General features: G+C 34.8%; 1 protein-coding gene and 1 pseudogene across 1 annotated transcript in view; one reads left to right on the plus strand and one right to left on the minus strand.

The window, feature by feature from the left end:
- MVK (mevalonate kinase) overlaps positions 1-23,179 on the plus strand; it is a 53,725-nt gene that overhangs the window by 18,065 nt on the left and 12,481 nt on the right. The window contains exons 4-8 of the mRNA XM_085860269.1: positions 6,217-6,360; positions 6,571-6,674; positions 10,960-11,005; positions 11,543-11,633; positions 11,730-11,885. Of these exons, the coding sequence (XP_085716395.1) occupies positions 6,217-6,360; positions 6,571-6,674; positions 10,960-11,005; positions 11,543-11,633; positions 11,730-11,885 (541 nt within the window). The remainder of the gene's footprint in view (positions 1-6,216; positions 6,361-6,570; positions 6,675-10,959; positions 11,006-11,542; positions 11,634-11,729; positions 11,886-23,179) is intronic.
- LOC147010795 (uncharacterized) lies at positions 15,364-17,483 on the minus strand (annotated as a pseudogene).

Consider the following 23,179-nt stretch of genomic DNA (forward strand, 5'->3'; position numbering starts at 1 on the left):
AAGTACCAACTGGGGTATATGTTAATCAAATCAATCTACATAAACTATCATCTTGTGTTCAAAATCAAAAGCCTTGTACACTTAACGTTAATACAATTCAGAGAAAAGGAGCAGTAAGAATTGATGTTTTGCTCACAAGAGAACAGGTTAAAATCTTAAACGATACTGGCTGACTCACTTAAAATTAAAATGACAAAACCAATGTTGAAAAAATATTCAATAAGAGATGAGTGGGGGATTTCTCCCATTTCTAATTCCTTTATTTGCTGGTTTAAGTGCGGTTGGAGCATTGACGGGTGGTATTTCAACAGTGGTGAAAACTGCCAACAAAGGAAGGCTCAACTCCGGGCTCAAAAATAATTGGAAAGACATAACAAAGAGTTGGATAAACAAATTAGTGGAAGTGGTGGAATTGTAGATTTTGCTGAAAAACTTGAAGGTCTGCCTGATAAAGCGAGATTGTTAGTTGGAGATATGCTTTCTTGTATCGCACAAGCAGGTGTAAAATTAACTTAAAGGGGTAATGGATTATATCTTTCTAATAAATAAATGAGCATTGATGAGTCGTTTAAAGAATTTGGAAAGAATACAACATCAAATTTACAACTTGTCAAATATTGTAAGAAATTAAAAATTCTTAATGTGGTTATTTGTATGAGAGATGAATTAACAAATGTGCCTAAACATACAAACAATATTATTATGAACTGAGAAGATAATAATGGAAACGGTTCTCATTGGGTTTGTATTTTTAATAGTCAAGACAAATATTATTTTGATAGTTTTGGTCGTCCACCACCTGTTGAAATCATAAAATTCTTACAGAATGGTGTTTATCAAACATTTCAAGTCCAAGAATTAAATTCCAAGTGTTGTGGTCAATTATGTCTATATGTGTTATTTCAACTCAACAACAAAAAAATTTTTATGACATTATTTTTAATCTAATATAAACGACTTATGTTGGTAAAGATGGTTCGATCTTTGGTGTATCCCAAGAACTGGATATTGATTTATCAAATTATTACACAAAGGCACAGGCTGAATGACAGAAATATAGTATAACAAAAAATATTAATATGAAAAATGCTTATAAATTAAAAAATTATCCAAGCCCGACTGACGCGAATGACTTGGTGAGATTAAGCGATTTATCACAATATATATCCTTAAATAAAATGGCCGTATATTCCAAAGATGCAGAAGTGTTGATTTTATCTCCAGGTCATGCAGAATTCACAGTTCGAATTAAAATAAATTTTTATAAAGCAGGGCGTATCGTTTGTATGAGAATAGAACAGTGGGGGTATGATATGAATGATTTAGGGTATAATTGGTCATTTAAAATTGACTTAGAAGACCTGGAACAATAAAATCAGTCTCGTAAGGAAGAATATTATCCACTTGATACAGAGAATGAGTTTTGTGGAAGCACGATTAGTAAACAACAAATAAAATAATTTAATAAGGGTAAATATAATAATGGTTTTGCCCGAGTTTATATCATGAAAACAGAAAAAAAACAGGATTATGTATAATAAGTAAGGAAATACAAAATGATTTAACTATGGGGAGGTGTTTCATGTCATCATATTATTCTGTCATATATTTCTAATATATAAATGACAGCAAGAAGGCTTCAAGAAAATTATCATTACTGTGTCCACGCATACCTTCAAGAAAAGGGTATTCGGTATTTTAATAAATATGTTCTACAACATAAGAATGAGGTATTTTCAATAAAAGATTGGCATTATGCTGATGTTGATAAACCAACAACTTTGGATTTAATTAGAATGTTAAATAATGAAAAAAATTATAAAGTTAAGAAAACGTAAGGCTCTTTTAGAAATTCAAAAGAAATTTTATTGGTTTCCTGTTGTAAAAAAAATTATTTTGGATACAGGAATAACAAGAAATCCTGATGAATATATGTATGATATTCTATGGGGTGTAAGCGATTCATGGATAGTAAGGGACGAAGAAGGAGTTGAGGCGAGGGAAGAGAAAGAGAAGGAGGAGAGGGAGAAGAGAGAGAAGAGAGAGAAGGAGGAGAGAGAGAAGAGAGAGAAGGAGGGGAGGGAGGAGAGGGAGGAAAGAGCGAGAATGAATAAATATCAAGATATGGAAACCGGTAAGATTAAAAAAGATTGGAGGTATTACAGAAAATAACTCAACCCACCGAGGAGGAAAAGAAAGAATTTACAAGTCTATTTGCAATATTTTCGACAAGACTATTGTCATCGGCAATATATTGATTTTAATTCAAGTTTTTCATTTTTCTCTTTAATAAAAGGAGGAGAGAGTAAAGACGTTTCTCAGTATTCTTTATGTTTTGAAAATTAAGATTCAAATGTGCATGTTGGAAACTAAAAAGGTTTTCGCACTCTGTAGGAATTTTTCTCATAAATAAATGAGTTATTGTCTCAAATGTAAAAAGAAGACTAATACTAAAAATATTTCATATTTTAAAAGTAAAAATAATAGGATCATACAAAAAGGTACATTTTCAGTGTGTGGTTCAAAAAAGAGCCAACTTATTTCCAAAAACACACATGGAGGAGATATACAAAAGTTTTTTTTATCAGGAAGTAAATTTACAACGACTGGAATACCAGGGGAATTACATCTTCCAGGGTATTCTTTCTGTGGTCCAGGCACAAACTTGGATAAAAGATAAGATGAGGCAGACAATCCTAAATCGTGGAGAAAGCCCATCAATAGAGTTGATGAAGTGTGCATGAGACACAATATTGATTATGGGAATACCACAACTTTGGAATAAAAGCATGAAGCCAATAGAGAAATGTTGTATAATTTGTCTCTGATACAAAATCCAGCCTTGAGAGAAAAAGTTGATAGGTTCATCGTGAAGAAAATGATCAGTGCTAAATTGAAACTTGGACTTGGAAATTCAAAAAACTTATAGGCTCTAATGATGTCATTAAAATTGAAGAGCAATTAGCTGATGAATTACATAAACCAATATTCACAAAGTTTCAGAGAAGGAAGGTTTATTCCAAGAAAGTTGATTATATCTGGTCCGCTGATTTGATTGAACTCAATAATGATAAGGGGTACAAGTATGCTTTTACCGTTATTGATTTGAGGAGCAGATACGCATGGGTTGTCCCTTTAAAAACAAAACAGGTAATACTCTTATGTTAGCCTTTCAACAGATATTTAATAAAAGTAAGAGAAAACCTAAAAAATTGTGGACTGATGATGGTGGAGAGTTTTATAACAAGACATTTATGAATTTTCTAAAAAATAACAGCATTACATTATACAGTACCTTTAATGAAGGAAAGGCCGTTGTTATTGAACGTTTTAATTGTACCTTAAAAGAGAGACTATATAAAAAATTCACACAACTTGGTTCACAACAATGGTCATCTTTTATTCAGGATATTGTGGATAAGTACAATGACAAGATTCACACGTCAACGAATATGAAACCATCAGAAACATTTACAAAATTAAAATATGAAAAAGAGATTAATGTCAGAAAACCTAAGTTCAAAGTTGGTGATATCGTAAGAATATATAGGTGGAAATCTCATTTTGAAAAAGGTTATACGAAACGATGGACGAACGAACTTTTTTAAATTGTTGATGTAACAGATACGGTTCCTTGGACTTATAAGATATATGATTTAGAAGGGGAAGAGATTTTAGGTTCATTTTATTTGCAGGAATTACAAAAGACAAAACTAAGAAGATAATACCCATGGGAGCAATGGTTGGCGCTTCACTCCCTCCTACGATACACCGTTGTGGACACTCTCGGACCAAGTCCGAGGTGTATAACAGTATATAATGTGTGTCAAGGGGGGACGTTCTTAGATCTGTGAACCCAAAACACAGAATCCTCAACTGAATAGTCAAGGCTTAACTTTTGTTTGGTGTGTGTGTGTGTGTGTGTGTGTGTGTGTGTGTGTGTGTGTGTGTGTGTGTGTGTGTGTGTGTGTGTGTGTGTGTGTGTGTGTGTGTGTGTGTGTGTGTGTGTGTGTGTGTGTGTGTGTGTTTTTTCCAACCCTCACATTCAAAATCTCAACCCCAACCCTCACATTCAAAATCTCAACCCCAACCCTTGCATTCAAAATCTCAACTCCAACCCTCACATTCAAAATCTCAACCCCAACCCTCACATTCAAAATCTCAACCCCAACCCTCATTCAAAATCTCAACCCCAACCCTCACATTCAAAATCCCAACCCTCACCCCAACCCTCACATTCAAAATCTCAACCCCAGCCCTCACATTCAAAATCTCAACCCTCGCCCAACACAATGTCTTTTTTTTTCAATACGTATTTCAACAATATATATTTTTTATTATCTTGCCAAAACGAAGTTTTTGCAAGATATGTTAGTCAGCTTGTATGTTTTTTATTTTTATTTTTGTTTGTCTGTAATCACGTATAAAAAGTTCTGCAGAGCACAGTTATCATTGGAAATTTTTGTAACTTCGCATATCAGAGACCTATAGAGGTCCCTTTCAGCGCATAAATTTTGTAGGTCAAGGTCAAAGGTCAAGGTCACTTTGTTGCAAATCAGGGGAGTCGACGAAACCCTTATTTTTTGAGTAATTTTGATCGGATCGTCTTCAAACTTCATGGGAATATAGTTCATGGTCTGGTGCTCAGCTGTATTAATTAAGATTAATTAAATAATCAATAATGTATTAATTAAGTTTTTTAATTATTAAATGAGTCTATGCTTATATCAAACTGAAAATAGGAAAATAAAATCTTACCTCAATAGATAAGAGGTTTGAATCCAGTTCATCAACTTGAAGGTTTAGTTCCATCCAAGTAGTAGATCTCCAAGGAACCCCAAAGTCAGTACACCACTCCATTGTCAGAAATTTTTTTTTTTAAATGGAGTCTGGGTTGAACTTTTTATAAAGAAAGACTGGTTGCTTTGGTTCCTTTTTCAACATGGAGGATTGTTTGAAAAAAATGCCTAACAGCCCAGACAAGCCTTGGAAATTTTTTCAAAACCATAACATTCTAGAATTTTCTCGTGATTTCTTTGTGAGTCAGAGATGAACTGGAAATGATGTAAGAGTAGACGGGGATTACTAAAATACCTTGTAAAAAAGTGGGCGGGGCTTAGAAAAATGGGCGGGGCTTATGAAAAGTGGGTGTGGTTTAATGCAAAAACTAACCTGAGGCTCAGGAGGTGGTCAAACAAGAACATTAAGAGAAGTTTATCATTTCGTAATGGCACAAAAGGGGTATCTTAAAAAATATAAAGATTCAAATGTTTTATTGTTAAATATTTTTCATGGGGATTATTGTGCAAAGAAAATTAAACTATTGAAGGAATTTGAGAATGAACAAATCTTTATAGGTTCAATGAGTGAGCTAAACAATATGCATTGGTTATTTGAAAAAGAGTGCCCCAAGGCTTACATGTTTCAGATATTTCTTTAGAATCACCTTTAACAAATCACATTACTACTTTACTACTTGAACAAATCTTTATCTTATTGCATTGGTTATTTGAAGAGTGCCCCTAGGTTAAACGGGGAGACAAATAAATATACCTTGGGATAAAAAGGAGGTTTATTTTTAGGGGAAAAAAATATAAATCGCTGAAAATCCCCCATTCACTTACATTGGGAAAAGTGAGCCAGAATCAGTATATTCACCCTACTCACATCATGGCCTCTATTTTTTGTCTTCCTTTTTGTTTTTTTAAACCACTTCTCCAGCCTTCATCCCTCTGCTCTCTCAGCTCTTTGGCCCTCTCCAGCTCCTCCATGGTGTACGCATTCTTCCAGTAACCTCCTCCTGGTTAAACCTCCAAAGTCCATGCTTTCGGCACACCTGCACACTTTTTCTTCTTTTCTCCTGTTTGTAGAACCACCTTCCAGAGAAGGTTCAGTTGCACTCATTCCTTCAGGATGATCATGCCCCTCCACCTCCACCATCCCTACTCAGAATATTTTCTTATCCCATTAACCAAACCTAACCCAACCCTCTTACTTAAGTATGGGTTACCATCACTTCTTTCTTTTAGTGTTTCCCTTTCTTGTTGTATCCAACTGTCGTCCCACTGTCAGTATGTTGCCTTTTTGCCCTGTCACCTTGTTCTTCCATGAGCTCCATTCTTGTAAAGAAATAAAAACTTCTCAAAATGAGCCTGAATTATGCTTCTTAACTTAGACTTGATAGTTTAATTAATATCCATTCATGTATTAACATAGTGGCCTGCCAGCATTGGATGTCCACATTGAGTCGGAACTGCCACCGAGTGCAGGATTGGGCTCCAGTGCCGCGTACTGCACCAGCCTCGCGGCCGCCCTCCTCACTGCCACCCACAACATCTCCCACAATTTGAGCAACAGCAGGTAGTGGTTAATTTTGATTTGGAAATGTTTGGGTTTTGGATATTTTGACCATCTCCTTCCGCATATAAATTTTGCCCTTGCTGTCTGTATTATCGGCTGTGAAGACACACAACAGGATATGTGTGCCCTCCATGCTTGACTTGATCAGTGTGACATGGTTGAGTGTAGGACATAGGGGAAATTAAACCCATGATTTTGTGTATTTGACAGGTGGCAGCAAAAAGATCTAGAGCTCATCAACAAGTGGGCCTTTCAAGCAGAGATACTGATCCATGGAAACCCATCAGGAATTGACAACACCGTGAGCACATTTGGTATATCTCGTGAGACTTCCTCATCCCTTTTACACTGCATGCTCAGTTACCTGTATGTTGATTGACATTGCAATGTAAGCTAACATGAATTTGGCTATTTCTCCGAAATAAGCTGATAGATTGGGTCTCGGTGTCCGGCCGACAGTCTGTTAACATTAATTTGACTAAAATATCTTCTCGCAAATTACCCGACCAATGTGGACCAAATTTGGTCGGATGCATCAGGACAGCAAGGTCTCACTGGGTTGTGCTCCCCATGTGGATGTGCCCCCTATAAAGGGTTTTTTTTTATGCCTCCACTGATGAAGTCACTGGAGGAATTATGTTTTTGGGTTGTCCGTACGTCCGTCCATGCTAATTTTATCTGCTTTCTCTGCAACTGCTTATCTGATTGACAAAATTTTCACCAAAAGTGCGACTACTTATGTAGAATGTTTCAATGATAACGACATCATACGTCACGTGGTGTGGCAGCCATGTTGGGAAAAAAAGGAAAAACTTTGGATCTCTGTATCTCCAAAACCGCTCCATGGAAAAGTTGAAACTTGGCACATGTGAAGTACTCCCCATGGGAAATCTCTTTTTTTTGATGTAATATCATTGTGAAAAAATTTGAGGCTCATCTAGGGCTAAATTGTATGGGGTGGGGTGGGGAAATTGATGATATTATCGGTCACGTTCAGCAGCCGTATTGTTTTTAACATAAAAAAACTTTCAAAAATTTTCTTGACTAAAACGGCTGAACAGATCAAGGTGAAACTTTATAGCGAACGCAGTGAGCTTCATACTTAACGCGTGCACGTGAGAGAATAGGAAACATCAACAACAACAACAACAACAACAACAACAACAACACAATACCCCTGGCTATTTAGAATCCGTGTCGTTAGCTATGACCTTTTGCTTCCGGTTGTTGTTAAACGCTGTGCGGTGTATAAACACGATTGGGTTTTATTTCTATCTTCTGAATATTAACGCGTGCACATGAGAGAATAGGAAACAACAAAAACAACACAATACCCTGGCAATTGTGAATCCGTATCATTGGCTATGACCATTTTGCTTCCGTTTTTTTTTTGCTTCTGGTTTTTTTTTTGTTTCCGGTTTTTGTCATGGGGAATGATGCATGCCGGGAGATCATGACCGGAAGTGTTTATTTATTTATTCAATTATTTTTTCCCAAAGTTAATTTTATACTTCCGAAAGTGATTTTTTTCATGACAGGAAGTGTTTATTTTGTATTTAACATTACCGGGAGTGATTTTGAAACTCTTTCCGGAACTTTTAATTTCTTTTACTCTTGACCAGAAGTGATCGTTTATTTATTTATTTATTCAATTATTTTTTCCCCAAAGTTAATTTTAATAAAGAATCATCAAAATCATCATTTTGATGATTTTTTTATCATCATCATCATCATCGCATCATCAAAAAATATTTTTTAATCGTGATTTACATTATTTGATCGCTGATCCCGAATCCAGGCCGAAGTAACCGGAAATTGCGTCAAAATCATCAGCTGTGCGGCGCTTACATGTACCACGGTATAGTTGGCAAGTATACAGTTGTGAACAAGTTTTATGTAAAGTCAGAAGCGAATGTAAGAAGAATTCTACGTTCGCTTCTAGGCTTTGCCTATTCCATATTAGGAATGATCGTCTATCCATGAGGAACAAAAAGTTCTCCATCTATGACATCATAGGTCACATGGCTTGGCAGCTATGATCTTTTTTTGAAGAATAAACCTTTAAAAATATTCTTCTCCAGAATGGCTTGACAGATCGAGGGGAAACTTCACCCACATAATCTGCAAGCATTGGGAATCCCAGGGTGTTCATGATTAATTAATAGGTCACATGGTCTGGCAGCCATATTGGATTGAACAAAAATCTTTTAAAGATTCTTTTTCATGAACCGCTTCATCAATCATAGTGAAACACCACAATTATGATTTAATAGTCATGGTGAATATATGTTTTAAATTTCAACCTGATCGGACGCATGATCTGGCAGCCAGAATTATTTAATATTTTGAATCTGGGTTCAGGAATTTAAATCAAACTTTGTACAAGTATGTATAATGATGTGATAATGTGGGTGGAGGCATATCTGGTGACAGTAAGGTCACCCCACCCCCTTCCTGTTGGGGAAATAATAATCAGTCCCCCATGGGGCTCCTTTTTAGGTCATCTCGGTAAAGCCGGACCAAATGTCCGTCCGTACGTCCATACGTCTGTTGTTCGTCCGTCCGTCAACAATTTTTCTTTTCGATCTTGATGAAATTTAGTATGTGGGTAGAGGTCGATGAGTGTTGCACAACGATATAACTTTTGTCCGGTTTCAAGGTCAGGGTCAAAGTCATGAGGTCACGTAAGTTATAAAAATCGCCATTTTCAAAACCTATCTAGTCTGCTATTCTACAAGATATTTGGCAACTGTTTATTGATTATGATAGTAAAAAATATTATCTTGTATCTAACTGGACAGATTTTTGAATTTCCTTCCTGTTTGATCGTCACGTAATCTGGAAGATGGCCAAAAACGCCGATGCGATTCGCAAAGAAGGAAGGAAGGAGAAATGAAATATAAATATAAAACACATTTTTAGCCTTTTATATTTATACATTTTCCGCCAAAGGTGCAAAAGTTTCAAAACCCGAAATGTAAACGTCGGCATTTATTTTCAAAATATAATTTCGTGCGCGCGCCAAAATGCCGAGTCATCTTTAACCAAACTGCGCAGTTGAGCTGCGCAGTAGAACTGCGCAGTAGAACTGCGCAGTAGTCTTTTGTCATAACTGAACATTGAGAACTTGTGGTATTATAGAGATGACCGTCACCCCCACACGGGGGTAATTTTTTATTATTGAGGTTTGATGTGAAACCATTTTGTATTTTGATGTTGTATCATGTAACATTTCCTCCTTTTTCTGGATCGTATTTTCTATTGGTGCAGGATGTATTTGTTGAAGGCTTTGTGCTACACCAGTATTACTTGAATTTTGAAGGTGTGCAACCTGTTTTCCGAGTGTATATTTTCCAATAGAGGGTTCAGATTTTGGTTCGTAATGGACTGTGGTGGTCATTTTACAGATCAATACAGCAGAATCAAATGATCAGGAGAGCATTCCTCTTGTAGCCTTGGGTATGCTCACATGCAATTTTCTGATTCCCTCTGTTAGAAATGAGTACAAGTTGCATTTTTATTTAGCCATAACATCCTTGCTGTGGAACACGAATTGGATTTTTAAAAAGGGTTCTAGAAAACAGACTTCACGATTGCAGCAAAAAAAAAATAAAAGAAAGCAAAATGGCTTCCTGTATCGCTGCCAACAAAAGTCACATGTGTAAGGCAAATCAAAACAACAACATTAAGTGCAAAGGAAAAAACAATGGAAAGAACAAAATTTGAGAAAGGACCACAAAACTTTGGAAGGCGAATTTCAGTCCTGTTGCATCGGACATTTAGATCTCGTATTGTTCTCGTATTCTCGCTGGAGAATTACCCAACGTGTCTTGTATTAGACAGCACCGGCATCTCCATAATGATGTCAAGTGGGGCTGATTCATATCATGTAAATCACACACACACACACACACACACACACACACACACACACACACACACACACACACACACACACACACACACACACTTATCACATGTCGGTTCAAAGCAGATGGTGAAACCTGAACGAAAAGTTCAAAGGACAGAGTTGGGAGTGAGACAGTTGCGAGCTACCTAAGGAAAGCTGCTGGCTTCTCGCCGCCCAATGGCTGGTCCCTGCTGACAAAGCAGTGTTTGTTGGTAAGGATTATAATGGGTGATTTGCCATTGCCCCTTGACTTCTTAGTCAGGGTAGGAATTTTTGGAATTAGGCCTTGGTGTTGGCATACTAGCCTACTCTTAGGAAAGGACACAGTGGGATATCTAACGTGCACCAGTAACTCTCATGGGCAGATGGGTTCCCAATTTGGTTCTTCCTATGAGTGGCACACTGTTTGATGTGACACCCTGTCTGCAAAACACCAATGAAACAACTTATAGACTGGTCAGGAAAACACCACAGATGGCTCAAAGTTCAGGAAAGCTCAAAAGCGACTTTTAAGCCATCTTGCTGGCACCCCATCCCCGCCACTCCTAGCAACTCTAAACTTGAACACACATGGCCCTGAGCAGCATGGTTTCAAAGGACTGTAGTCTGTAGTAAACAAAATGCCATTTCAAACATTGTTATGAATAAACTCGGCAATTGTTTACTTGCTGTTTTCATCGATTTTTCAGGAGGTGCTTTGAGTTATCAAAGTGGACACATCTCGGAATTGAAAAGGTAATAACAATCATTCAATGAGAGACTTTAAAATACATTAATAAAAGGAATAATCCCTTGTGGGATTTGATTAATTTACAATAAAAAAAATTGCACATTTTTACCAGCATTTCGATTTAAAACACAATGGTGAGACAGTGCAAACTCTTACTACTTCAATATCGGCCACGCTTATGATCACCTGATTGAAGGTGTTCTGAGATTCTCCACAAAAGACACAGTTTTGATCTTTTTTTGTTTGTTAAAACCACCAATACCAGCACACAGGACACCAACTTAACATCTATCCGAGGGATGGTGTACTTTGCGATTTGACTCCCAGACTGTAGAGCACCAGTCTTACAGTTGGTCAGGTCTGGAATTGAACCCAGACTCAGCAGCTCAAACGTAAAATTTTGTGCTCCCTGTATATGATTCTGTCTGACCATGGAATGTAAACTGATGGAAAACAAAAACAAGTTTGCCAATTTGCAGTAATGGGTAAACTAAGAGTTAAATTTGACTATCAGAAGCATGACTATCTGCCTTTCCCCCCAGCATACCACCACTGAGTGTGTTGTTAACGAATACCAACATTCCTCGATCCACGAGCACGCTCGTCTCGGCTGTGAAGGGCAATGTGAACAAGGTAGGAACAGCAGCAGCTGCATGTTTCGATGGAATTTGTTTTTCATGCATGCCAAGGAAAACTTGTATTTTTAGTGATATGACTTTGCACTGTCAGTTTCCAGATATATACAAACCCTTACTGGATTCGATGGGGGCCATAGCTGTCGAGGGCAAACGTGTGATGGATGCCCTGGCAGACAGAATGTTGCCAGAAGTTTCAGTTGCTTGCAACACCTTGGAATCCAAAGATGACCTTTTCTGCATTTGGGAGGTAATGGAACCCCGATGTTCAAGTTTCCAAATATATGTACAGACTTATGGCACAACAGAGTCTTTTTTCTTTTTTTTTCCCCCCCTCTTAGACCTAAATTGTAAAAAAATTCTTGAGATGCAAGTGAAATTGTCATATTATGATGAACTTAGTAAAAATCGTGAAATTCAATACCTCTGAAATATGGCCACGTCACTCCCCAATCAATGACCTTTGCGACGAGGTTTGACTCATCGGTTCTCTTGTGAGCAAAACATCAATTCTTACTGCTCCTTTTCTCTGAATTGTATTAACGTTAATCATACAAGGCTTTTGATTTTGAATACAAGATGATAGTTTATGAAGATTGATTTGATTAACATATACCCCAGTTGGCACTTTACTACTCATTTATTTATCCAAAAAATTATGTAAGACTAATCATAACACCATTATCTGTATTAATCTATAATTCTGTTTCTTCCAAAAACAAACAATATGTATCAACTTCTTCACTCTCTCCTCTTTCAATGCATAGGGAAGTATCTACTCAATTAGACTTTATAGTTTCCTTTTGAGCACTCAGGTCAATCGCATAGATTGTGTACAGACTTTTAAATGCTGTCATATCCAAAATGGGTTCTTTATTTCCATTGCTTTCACACACCTTTTGGTAAGACTTGTATGCTTCAGTATAATCATTTTTTTCCCAATTAATTTCCAATCTATCTCGTGGATAAAATGTTCCATCTGGAGAAACGCGAAGTTGTTTCACCTTAGCATTATCACTCAATGCATTATTCTTATCAGTAGCAGTATCACCATCTGTTTTAGCCGCATCTCGCGTAGCGAACGCTGGCTCTAAGAGAGCTCCGCGTTGTTCTTCTTCTTCTTGTTCTTCTTCTTCTTGTTCTTCTTCTTCTTCTTCTTCTTCTTCTTCTTCTTCTGGTGAAGACAAAACCTTTAGGACGCGGCTCTTTTACATACAGGATCTGGATCTCCTTAAATACTAAACACCTGTACACATCCTCGCATTGAGGGTGCCTTTTGAGAGTGTCTATCATGAACTTTTAAATATATTCAGACATTTGCTTTCAAGTTTCGAAAAGTTCAAGTTACTATTTAAAGATTATTCCATTTAATGTGTTGTAATTTCGTAAATACACTATTTTCTCGTCATGAACGAGAAGCCTCCATGACGGGTCTCTCTATTGGCTCCATCAAGGCACGTGACGAAATATCGGATGTTGTTGTTATTATTGTTACTGTGATCAAAATTCTGATGTTTCGACTTTCTGTAATGAATTTTTAGCCACGTCGCGTTGCGAACACTGGCTCTAAGAGAGCTCCACATTGTTGTTGTTGTTGTTCTTCTTCTTCTTGTGGTGAAGACAAAACCTTTAGGACGCAGCTCTTGGACACATTTGTCCTTGTTTTTTAAATGATCCACAGATATCGTGGCTTTCCTTCCAGAACACCCAAATTCCACGTGTAAGTGGTTTGGTTCAGTTTAACGTGTTGGCATCTTCTTTTAAGGTATGATACATTGAGTGGCTTCTTTGAGTTAAGTCTTCCATTCAACATCTCTTCTGTTTTAAGATTAGGAGTATATTCACAAATATACCAACTAATTTCATCAATAACAAATTTATTCTGAGCAGCAAAAGCATTAGCCACACCAAAAGCAATCTATTTTCATTATCATTCATTTGCAGTTGAAATCTAATTTTAAGACCATACAGAACTTTATCATGATCACAAAATCCAAATCTACCTTTAAGAGGAACTGCCACATTAAAACTATTACCTGCTTTTGTATCATCATTATACATTCCTTTCTTTTGACTATATCCAGGGTCTGTGTTTGTTCCCATTGACATATCAGGAATAAAACCTTCGACAGCCCCCTTTCCCATTCTATCACTGAATGTATATAGTGTAAATTTCATCATTTCAGATGTAGCAGAGACATAATCAACCGCTTCAACTTCTTGTGTTCCAATGTACAAATGAACACTATCAAACATTTTCCAGAAGAAATCGTTTACGAGTGTAGCGTTTGTGTTAGTCGCAGCCTTAGTGAATGTAAATTTACACAACAAGAAACTTTCGGCTAGATTCAAATATTTTAGTAAGAACCCAGAATCAGCCCGACCAAAACAATAAGTTTGTTGATTATTTATTTCAAAACTTTTTGTTCCATTTGTATTCCAGTCTGTTCCAGTTATTGCATTTACCTTGAAGTAATCTTCTTTTTTAGTGGAGTTTGAGATGACAATGCTATCATCGAAATCATAGATACTATCAATTGCTTCCATACTTGTATTTATTTAGGAAAAAGATGTTAAAACTTTTGAAACCCTGACCCAAGTATTTGAATTATTTTCTGTCGTTCTTGGGGAGACAACTGAGTTTTGCCTTTCTTAATTTATTTTATTCCTGGTAATTTATGAGATTCCTTTTGGGCATCTTTTATACTCTTTATAGCACCCGCTACATTTCCCACACTTTATAGCACTGTAATTTGCCATTGCCCTCGACTTCTTCGTCAGGGTAGGAATTTTTGGAATTAGGACTTGGTGTTGGCATACTAACCTACTCTTAGGAAAGGACACAGTGGGATATCTAATGTGCACCAGTAACTCTCATGGGCGTTACTCACCAGTAACTTTTATACATACCTTCACCCTTGTAGTATTGGGAAAGGAACATCCCATCCCCTGTAATTATTTTATATTTTCCCAACTCGTGTTTCCTCACAATAACCATCGTATTTATTTATTGGAAAGCTTCACATCGGTGAATTCTGATGGATATAATTTCTCCATTAAAATAAATCATGCGATTATCTTGGTCAGTTATCCTAAGATTTACTCTGTGTATGGTTTTTCCTGAAACAGGAAGATAAACCAGATTTTTGGGTTCCATATTGAATTTATGACCAATTGGGGTTGAGTATGCGCTGAATGAAAATATTGTATTTGTTCTTATTCCATCATTATAAGCGCCATCAATCAAATCACAGTGAATTAATACCGAATTTATGTCTGAGTATATTGGAATAACATTATCACTGTAAAACGTCCCATTAGTTTCAATCTTTTTTGAGGAGAAACCCAATAACTCTCTAAATGAATTATCAATTGTGAAATCAACCTTGTAGTTATTTTTAAGTTTAATCGTTGATTTTGAAGTATGTTTTTGAATATCTATAACAATATTTTTTGGTTCATCACCCTGTTCTTTCATAAGACGAGCAATTTCGGAAGATATTTGAGAAATCTCATATGCTCCGGGTGAAAGTGTTATCATTTTGTATCCACTTCCCGGATTATAACTAAACTTGTCATTTTTCTCGGTGATATTAAATAAGGTATTATAAGTTTCCATGGACAATGAAGATGCCTCATATTCTTTTGTTGCGTCAAGTTGTAGTGGGTATGGGAATGAAGATGTGTGGTCGCTTGTGAAATTAAAACTAAGGATTGTGCTTCTCATCTTATTTAATATGGGATAAAATGTCTTTGTATTGACATTTATCAATTATTTTCATGTTCATCGACTGGTCTAAAATGGCTGATGCTTCATTAAAACAATTGTTATTTCCAGCCTTCTTACTACCTAACAGCAATAACAGTCTATTAACTAATTGTGATGGGTCATTTGGAAGAAAACTAATACCTGAACCAAGGCTACTTAAAGCCTCAATAATGTGTTTCTCTTTTTCATTCTTCCTTCCTTTACTGGCAACAAACACGCCATAATCAAGCGAGTTTAATAAATCAATATATGCTTTATCATTCTCATTTTTTATATCCAATGGATTATTAAAATACTTTGATTCACCCCTCACAGTTGAACCCTGTTCTCCATCTTTTGTTAGAAGAAACATTAATCTCGGAGTTAGTTTATCAGGGGGTTGAGCAGAACTCAAGAACCTTAATTCATCATTAAATATCAATCCCTTTTCTTGAACAAGATGAAATATTGCTGATTGTTCTGTTGGAATGAGTCCTGCTTTGGTTTTTGAATCCGCTGAACATTCATTGTTTTGAAGAGCCTTCACAATATAATCAGGGGGTTGATTAATCTCTTCCAGTTGTTAAAATAATCCTTCATCATCATATTCTAATTCCCCTATATGCTCTAATTCTTCCTCCATCATTTGACTGAAATCTTTTAACATTTGAAGTTTTTAAGGAGTATATTCTATTGTCGGACCTGTGGAAGCATCTATAATTTTTTCTTGGGAAGTTTTTAAAAGTGGTTTCAAAAATTTCTTTTGTTTTCTTTCAAATAGTGTGGCAGATAACAGCAATTTTTCAGGGGAATCGTGCAAATGATGATACAAGCATCAAATTTGGCACATTTGTTCTCCAGGGGATTCTAATCAAATCTGCCTGATTGGCCATTTGAAAATCCAAATTTTGAAAAATTTGAATTAAAAAAAACTTCAAAAAAGTCAAGATCACGAATCGATATTGGATGCTGGCTGAGATTGGTGAATGTTTCAGAAACATCATCAAAGACATTCCAAGTCTGCCATGCAGTTTTCTTCCCTTTACCACGGAAGGCAAACACGATGTCACATCCAGTGAACGCATGGAAGTATGGGATCCCTCTAGCTTTCTCAGGCCCTATTGCAGAAACTACCTCATGGACTGGAATCCATCGTGCCTTGGCTCCTTGGCCAAAGGCAATTCACATCTTCTCAGGACCTAGTTCCTGTAAGGATGGCAGTACAGATATTGCGATGACTAGTACGTCCGTGTCATTAGCCTTAATGATAATGGACTTGCTTGCATCCCTGGCGTGTACAAACATTCAAGTGTCAGCTTCTTCATGTCAACATGGAGACACAGCATCCAGTGACTTCCTTGGGATGCCAATGGCATCCTCTCCTTTTGTGACAATGACTGTGCTTGTCGTCTGTGCTGCACACATCTTTTCCGCAAGGAAATGAAACAGCTCAGTCTTGTTGCTGTCATCTCGAAGAAAGCTTCTCCAGTTACTTGGGGTCTTACTGGTTCCTGTCACTCTTCTTCTGATTCCTTGCCCCCTTTTCGACCTTGCCTCGGACTTCAGACTTGACTTCTTGTACACATCAAACACTACGTCCACCCTCTCGTACCTGGCACCATAGGATTCCACCTTTGGGATGGTCTTCTTTAGCATAGTCATCAAATATCTTTGAAGTGCGTGGAGGTAGGGAATTGATAAGTGCTGAGCCATCAATGATGACTGCATCTCCCCTTGGTTCTCTGTCTGGGATGTTCACTTGCGCTTCAACAATTTCAGCCAGCTGTGACTTCAAATTTTTTTGAAGTTTTTTTTTTTTCTTCTTCAAATTTTTCCAAATTTGGATTTTCAAATGGCCAATTGGGCAGATTTGATCAGAAAGCCCTGCAGAACAGAAATGCCAAATTTTGTAGTTATTTTTAAGTTTATGATGCTTGTATCATAATTTGCACGATTCTTCTACTATCTACTACAATAAAATGCTTCTTCACCCGTTAGTTTCTGTCTGTGTTTCTTCTTTATGTCTTCCTGTTTTTTTACAACTTTTGAAACCAACTCTTGATGTTCCTTAAATCTTCTTGCTCTTTCTTTTGCATCCATTTATTTATTGGAAAATATCATTTAATGAATTGTAAAGATCAACAGGGAAATTTTCCTTTTCTTAATCATTAAAGTAGATGTGTTCAAATAAATCCTTTTCTTTAAATATTTTATCAAATTCTTTATTCACATTAATACGAGTTGTAATTTCTTCTTCACAAATACTTGTATCTCTGCTCTTCATGTGTTTGCGTTGAGTTTCTTCATCAACATCAAAACTGAATGATAAAATCTTAACCCCATTACCACTCAGATGTTTAATAATTTGTCTCATTCCTTCTGGATTTGTTTCTAATATCCCAAGACCGCCAGATTTTAGTTTCTTTAACTCACTCTTACAATGTGAATATTTTGTTCTACCAAGAGAAACCTCCTCAAATATTTGACCTTCATTCCTCAATCGCATATGTTCCGCTACTGAAATATAGTAATAATCTTTACCTTCTACTTCTCCAGGTCTTATTGCTCTAGTTGTTGATACAATATGAACTACATGGTGCTTTTTAAGCAAATTTACAATATTCTCATTTGTACTATACAAGAACCTTGATTTATGAAAGTTTTTTCCAGAAGCAAATTTACCCACAAGATTTATAATAATAGTTGTCATTTATATATGTAATTGTTTATAAAATAAAAAATATATCCCTTAATATCTCATCTTGTTTCACAACAATATATTTATATTTTTCAGTCGTGTGCTTCATATAATCCCCAAATTCCTTTTTACTACATAATGTAGAAAATTGTCTCTCCAAAAATTGTTTATAGCTATTGAATTTAACTTGAATAAAATAAAAGTATTAGCATTGTTTCTTATTGAGTGACGAAGGAGTTGAAAGTATGATTGAGTAAGATAAATACAATTACAAGAAGAATGTCTCCCTCTTGTGTAGTAGCTATCCATTACAATTTGGTTTCTTTCATTAACAAAATCATCAAAGATAACGAGGTTCTTTTTTGATTTATCCAAATCTTGGGGAGAAAGTATATCATCCGTATTATCACTAAGAATACAAGTTATCGGTTTTGATGTCTTTTTATATCTCTGTGTATCACAAAATAGTTGTATTATATCTTCAATGTTGCAATCATTTAGTTTGTTTTGAAGTTTAAATAAATCGATTATATCTTCTTTTTGAAGACCAGCATTAAAACATTGTGAGTGTAGTTGATCGTCAGGTTGAAAACTTGACTTTGTGAAAATTATTAAATTATCATAATCTAAAAAGTTGGGAGTAAGGAGAATCTTTAAAAGTAAGCAGGTTTTTCCACATACGCTTGAACCAACTATGAGACATCTTAATGACTTTTTAAGATTTTTATGATTGTTAAATTTTATCTTATTTTCCAAAATGGGTAAAAAATCATTCATTTATATATTTGGAAAACAGGTTATTTAATTTATTATTGGCTTTTTTACAAACTCTATATTTTATCCTCAGTTTGGGTTTAATTTCAAGATAATCCATTATTTTATTTATTCAATATCTTGTGTTGATATTTCCCTGAAAATGGCAATCGTGAATAATATATAACAACAATCCTTTGAACATTTCTCTATTACGTTCAGTTTCTTCCATTGTAAGGAAAGGCGTGTTATCACCCTCATACTTTACATTCATTTCTCTAATCAATCTTGTAAAGTAATTCATTTTTGGTGTAAATCTAAAAGAATTATATTCCTTTTTATATTTTTTATTATCATTAATTAGAAGATAATCACAGAATATACATTGTTTAGAGGCTTTTGACTCTGTGTTTAATCCCACTCTATCACATGCAGGACAATTCTCAAATTTCTCATATGGAGAATCAGGGAATTCAAGGGGCTCAAGATCTAGTATACGATTCATATTTATAAAGTAAAATTTACTTCAAATAAAATTAATCTTCAATATCATCTTCGGTACTTTCACAATCATCTATAAAACTACTTTCAAAACTATCATTTGAACACAAACTCTCGGTATCATCACTGACTTCTGTTCCAACAGAAATACTATCATCACTCTCATAATCTTCAAAATCTTCAGTTGAATAATGACTCGTATTTAATTCGTAGAAAAAACATTACTATATATATATATATATATATATATATATATATATATATATATATATATATATATATATATATATATATATATATATTCCTTTTTTCATTAACAAATTCAACTACTACATTTTTTTTATATTAAAGGTAATTTTAAAATGATCCTTAACTACTACTGAATGAAATGTCATTTCACCTGACATATTAACATCCGGTCATATTAACATATTATGTTTTGTCATGACATATTAACATTAAGGGATTGAGGGATCACTGTCATCTTACTGGTAATCAGGATATACATCTTTAGGGTTGTTGAAAAAAATGCTAATTTCTCCTTGCATATTACAGATGATCTTATCTTTTCTTTCTAAAGCTTCATCCATGAGGTTTTTCTTTTTTGATACTTTTTCTTGTTTCATTGCTTTTTCTAGTTTTGAATATATTGCCAGAAGAGGAGGAGAAACTTTTGTTAGAGCTACTTTAATAAGTGATAGGTGCAGATATACTAAAATATATATATATATATATATATATATATATATATATATATATATATATACTATATACAAAAGATATACTATATATAGATATACGAGTTCTTCCAGATATACTAAAAGCCCTTCCACTGAAGGAAATTGAAGAACTCATATTATTCACCATAATTGTTTTATCCAATAGTTGTTATATTTATCTGTATTCAATTTTACATCCTTGACATATTTTTCAGTATCTTTTACAAATGAAGAGATTGATTGAAACTTGTCTTTTGTGTCTTGATACATTGTATTTATTAAGTGAAAAAAGTTGGAGGATAAAATGGTTTTAAGCACAGATTACCTCTGAATTAAAACGAAATTTTCATCAAGAAAATTTTATTTTAAGCAAAGTTTTGTTATATAAATATGGTGAATACAATGAACTGCGATGTTTGTAATCATGAATATAAATGTTATAAAAAAAACACTTTCAAACCAACAAACACACATTCAATCTTTTCAGACAAATATCTCCACTTGACCAAGAAACAAAACATTGTGATAGATGTGATAATGATATTCTTAAAAAAATTTTAAATAATAAACACCTTCAATCAACGCAAACACAAGAACAATGAAGAAAGGGAAGGTGCCACTAAATTCTCCATTGAAAACACTGATGGGGCATTTAAAGGACATCTAAAAATAAGATTGTTTCGCTTTCAAGACCCTGGACCATCTTCAATCATTGAAGCTGTTGATATGGTTAAACAAAATATTGAAATGAAAATTAAAAACACATTAAGTGAAATGAAAACTTTTAAGTTTTCTCTGGGAGTAAAATTGAATATGGTAAGAGAAGGTGATGAAACTACTCCCTATATGAGGACAAACCCTCACTTTATCTCATCATTTCAAGATTTTGTAAGATGTGATGTTTATGATGAACTCCAGAGACAAGAACAAGATGTTGATAACACTGTAGTAGGTAGTGGAATTACCATTACAAAAATAATCTTTTTAGATATACACATCTTAACATCAGATCCTCTTCAAGCTTCTTCTTGTATTGATTTACCAAAAGAGATAAAACTTAAGAAAGCGGTTGTTAATATTCAAAACAAAGATAATAAATGTTTTCTATGGTCTGTTCTTGCTCACTGACATCCTCCACAATGGAATCCTGAAAGCGTTGAACATTATAAGAAATACCAGAATACATTAAATGTTAAAGATTTAAAGTTTCCAATGTCATTGAGAGATATTCATAAATTTGAAAAAATTAATAATCTATCTGTTAATGTATATGGATTAACGGATACAAACAAAGTTCAGATATTAAAAATTTCAAACAACTATAAAAATGATGAAACACACATTGACCTTCTCTACTTTACGTCAAAGCAAGAATCACATTATGCTTTCATCAAAAATTTATCAAGATTAACCAAATCACAACTATACAAGAGAAAATGTAAAACGTATCCTTGTAAGAAATGTCTCAACTCCTTTCATACAAAAGAACGATGAAATCAACATTTGAAATATTGTAGTAATCATAAATCAACCATAATGAATTTACCAAAAGCAGGTTCAAACATATCATTCAAAGATTTTAACAAATCTATAAAACATCCGTTTGTGATATATGCTGATTTTGAAAGTATCCTTGAAAAGATAGATACTGTTTCTCCAAATCCAAATAAATCATATGCAAATAAATATCAAAAACATACTCCTTGTGGTTTCTGTTATTATATCAAATCATCTGTTGGTGATGAATACAAGTTAGAACTTTATAGAGGAGAAGATGCCTCAGAGGAGTTTGTAAGACGATTGGAAAAAGACTGTACAAGACTAAGAGAAATAATGGTTAAAACCTATAAACCAATGTCATTAACAAAGGGAGAGAAAAAGTAATTTAGAAAGAACAGTATCTGTCATATTTGTGAGGAGAAAATTGAGGGAGAGGTCAAGGTTAGAGATCACTGTCATCTGACTGGTAAATATAGAGGTCCAGCTCATTCCCATTATAATCTTAATTACAAGCCCCCAAACTTTATTCCTGTCTTTCTTCACAACAACGCTCACTATGACACACATCTATTTATAAATGAACTTTCAAAGACATCTGGAGATATTTCTGCCATTCCTAACACAGATCAAAAATACATCTCATTCACAAAAACAATTCATACATCCCCCATAACCCATATCAGATTTCTTGACACATACAAGTTTATGGCAAGTCCATTATCTAACTAACCATCTTATATTATTTCCGAGTTTGTGGTTTTGTGTCGCGCTATTTTCGACTTTGTTCTGCGCTCGAGTAACGTGATATTTGGCTTACATTATCTCAAAGACCATATGAGGTGCATGGTACAAAAAAGTAAATAAAATGGTTCTGAAATAGTGAAATCATATTCCACTTACTGCATTAAAGTAAAATTACGACTGATACTCTGCATCAGTTCCTTTCTCAAACAAACCCACCCCAATATGTCGCGCAGAGCGTGGGTTATGCTAGTCGAATATTAAAAACTTACCGAATCTTAAATCACATTTCTCAAATCAAGAAGAGATTGATCTATTATCACAAAAGGGAATATATCCGTATGACTATATGGATTCATTTGAGAAGTTTAAAGAAACACAACTTCCTTCAAGGGAAAGTTTCTATGACAAGTTGAATAAAACTCATATTTCCGATAGAGATTATACACAAGCTAAAAAGGTTTGGGAGAAGTTTAATATAAAAATCTTGGAGAATATCATGATTTGTATCTTAAAGCTGATGTATTGTTATTGACTGATGTGTTTGAAACTTTTAGAACAGTCTGTCATAATAAAAATTCTTATGGATGAGACCTCGCTCACTATTACACGGCCCCGGGTTTGGCTTGGAGTGCTATGTCAAAAATGACAAAACAGAATTTGGAATTAATCAGTGATATGGATATGCTTTTAATGATAGAGAAGGCTAAAAGAGGAGGAATATCTCAAGTATGTTCCAAGAGATATGCTAAAGCAAATAAATATCTTCCTGATTATAATAAGAATGAGGCCAACTCTTACCTGATGTATTATGATGATAACGATTTGTATGGGTGGGTTATGTCTCAATCTTTACCTTATGGAAAACTTAAATGGGTTAAAGA

The sequence above is a fragment of the Eptatretus burgeri genome, chromosome 16, assembly GCF_056783735.1.
Source record: "Eptatretus burgeri isolate ZD-2024b chromosome 16, Ebu_testis_v1, whole genome shotgun sequence".
In the NCBI taxonomy this organism is placed as follows: Eukaryota; Metazoa; Chordata; class Myxini; order Myxiniformes; family Myxinidae; genus Eptatretus; species Eptatretus burgeri.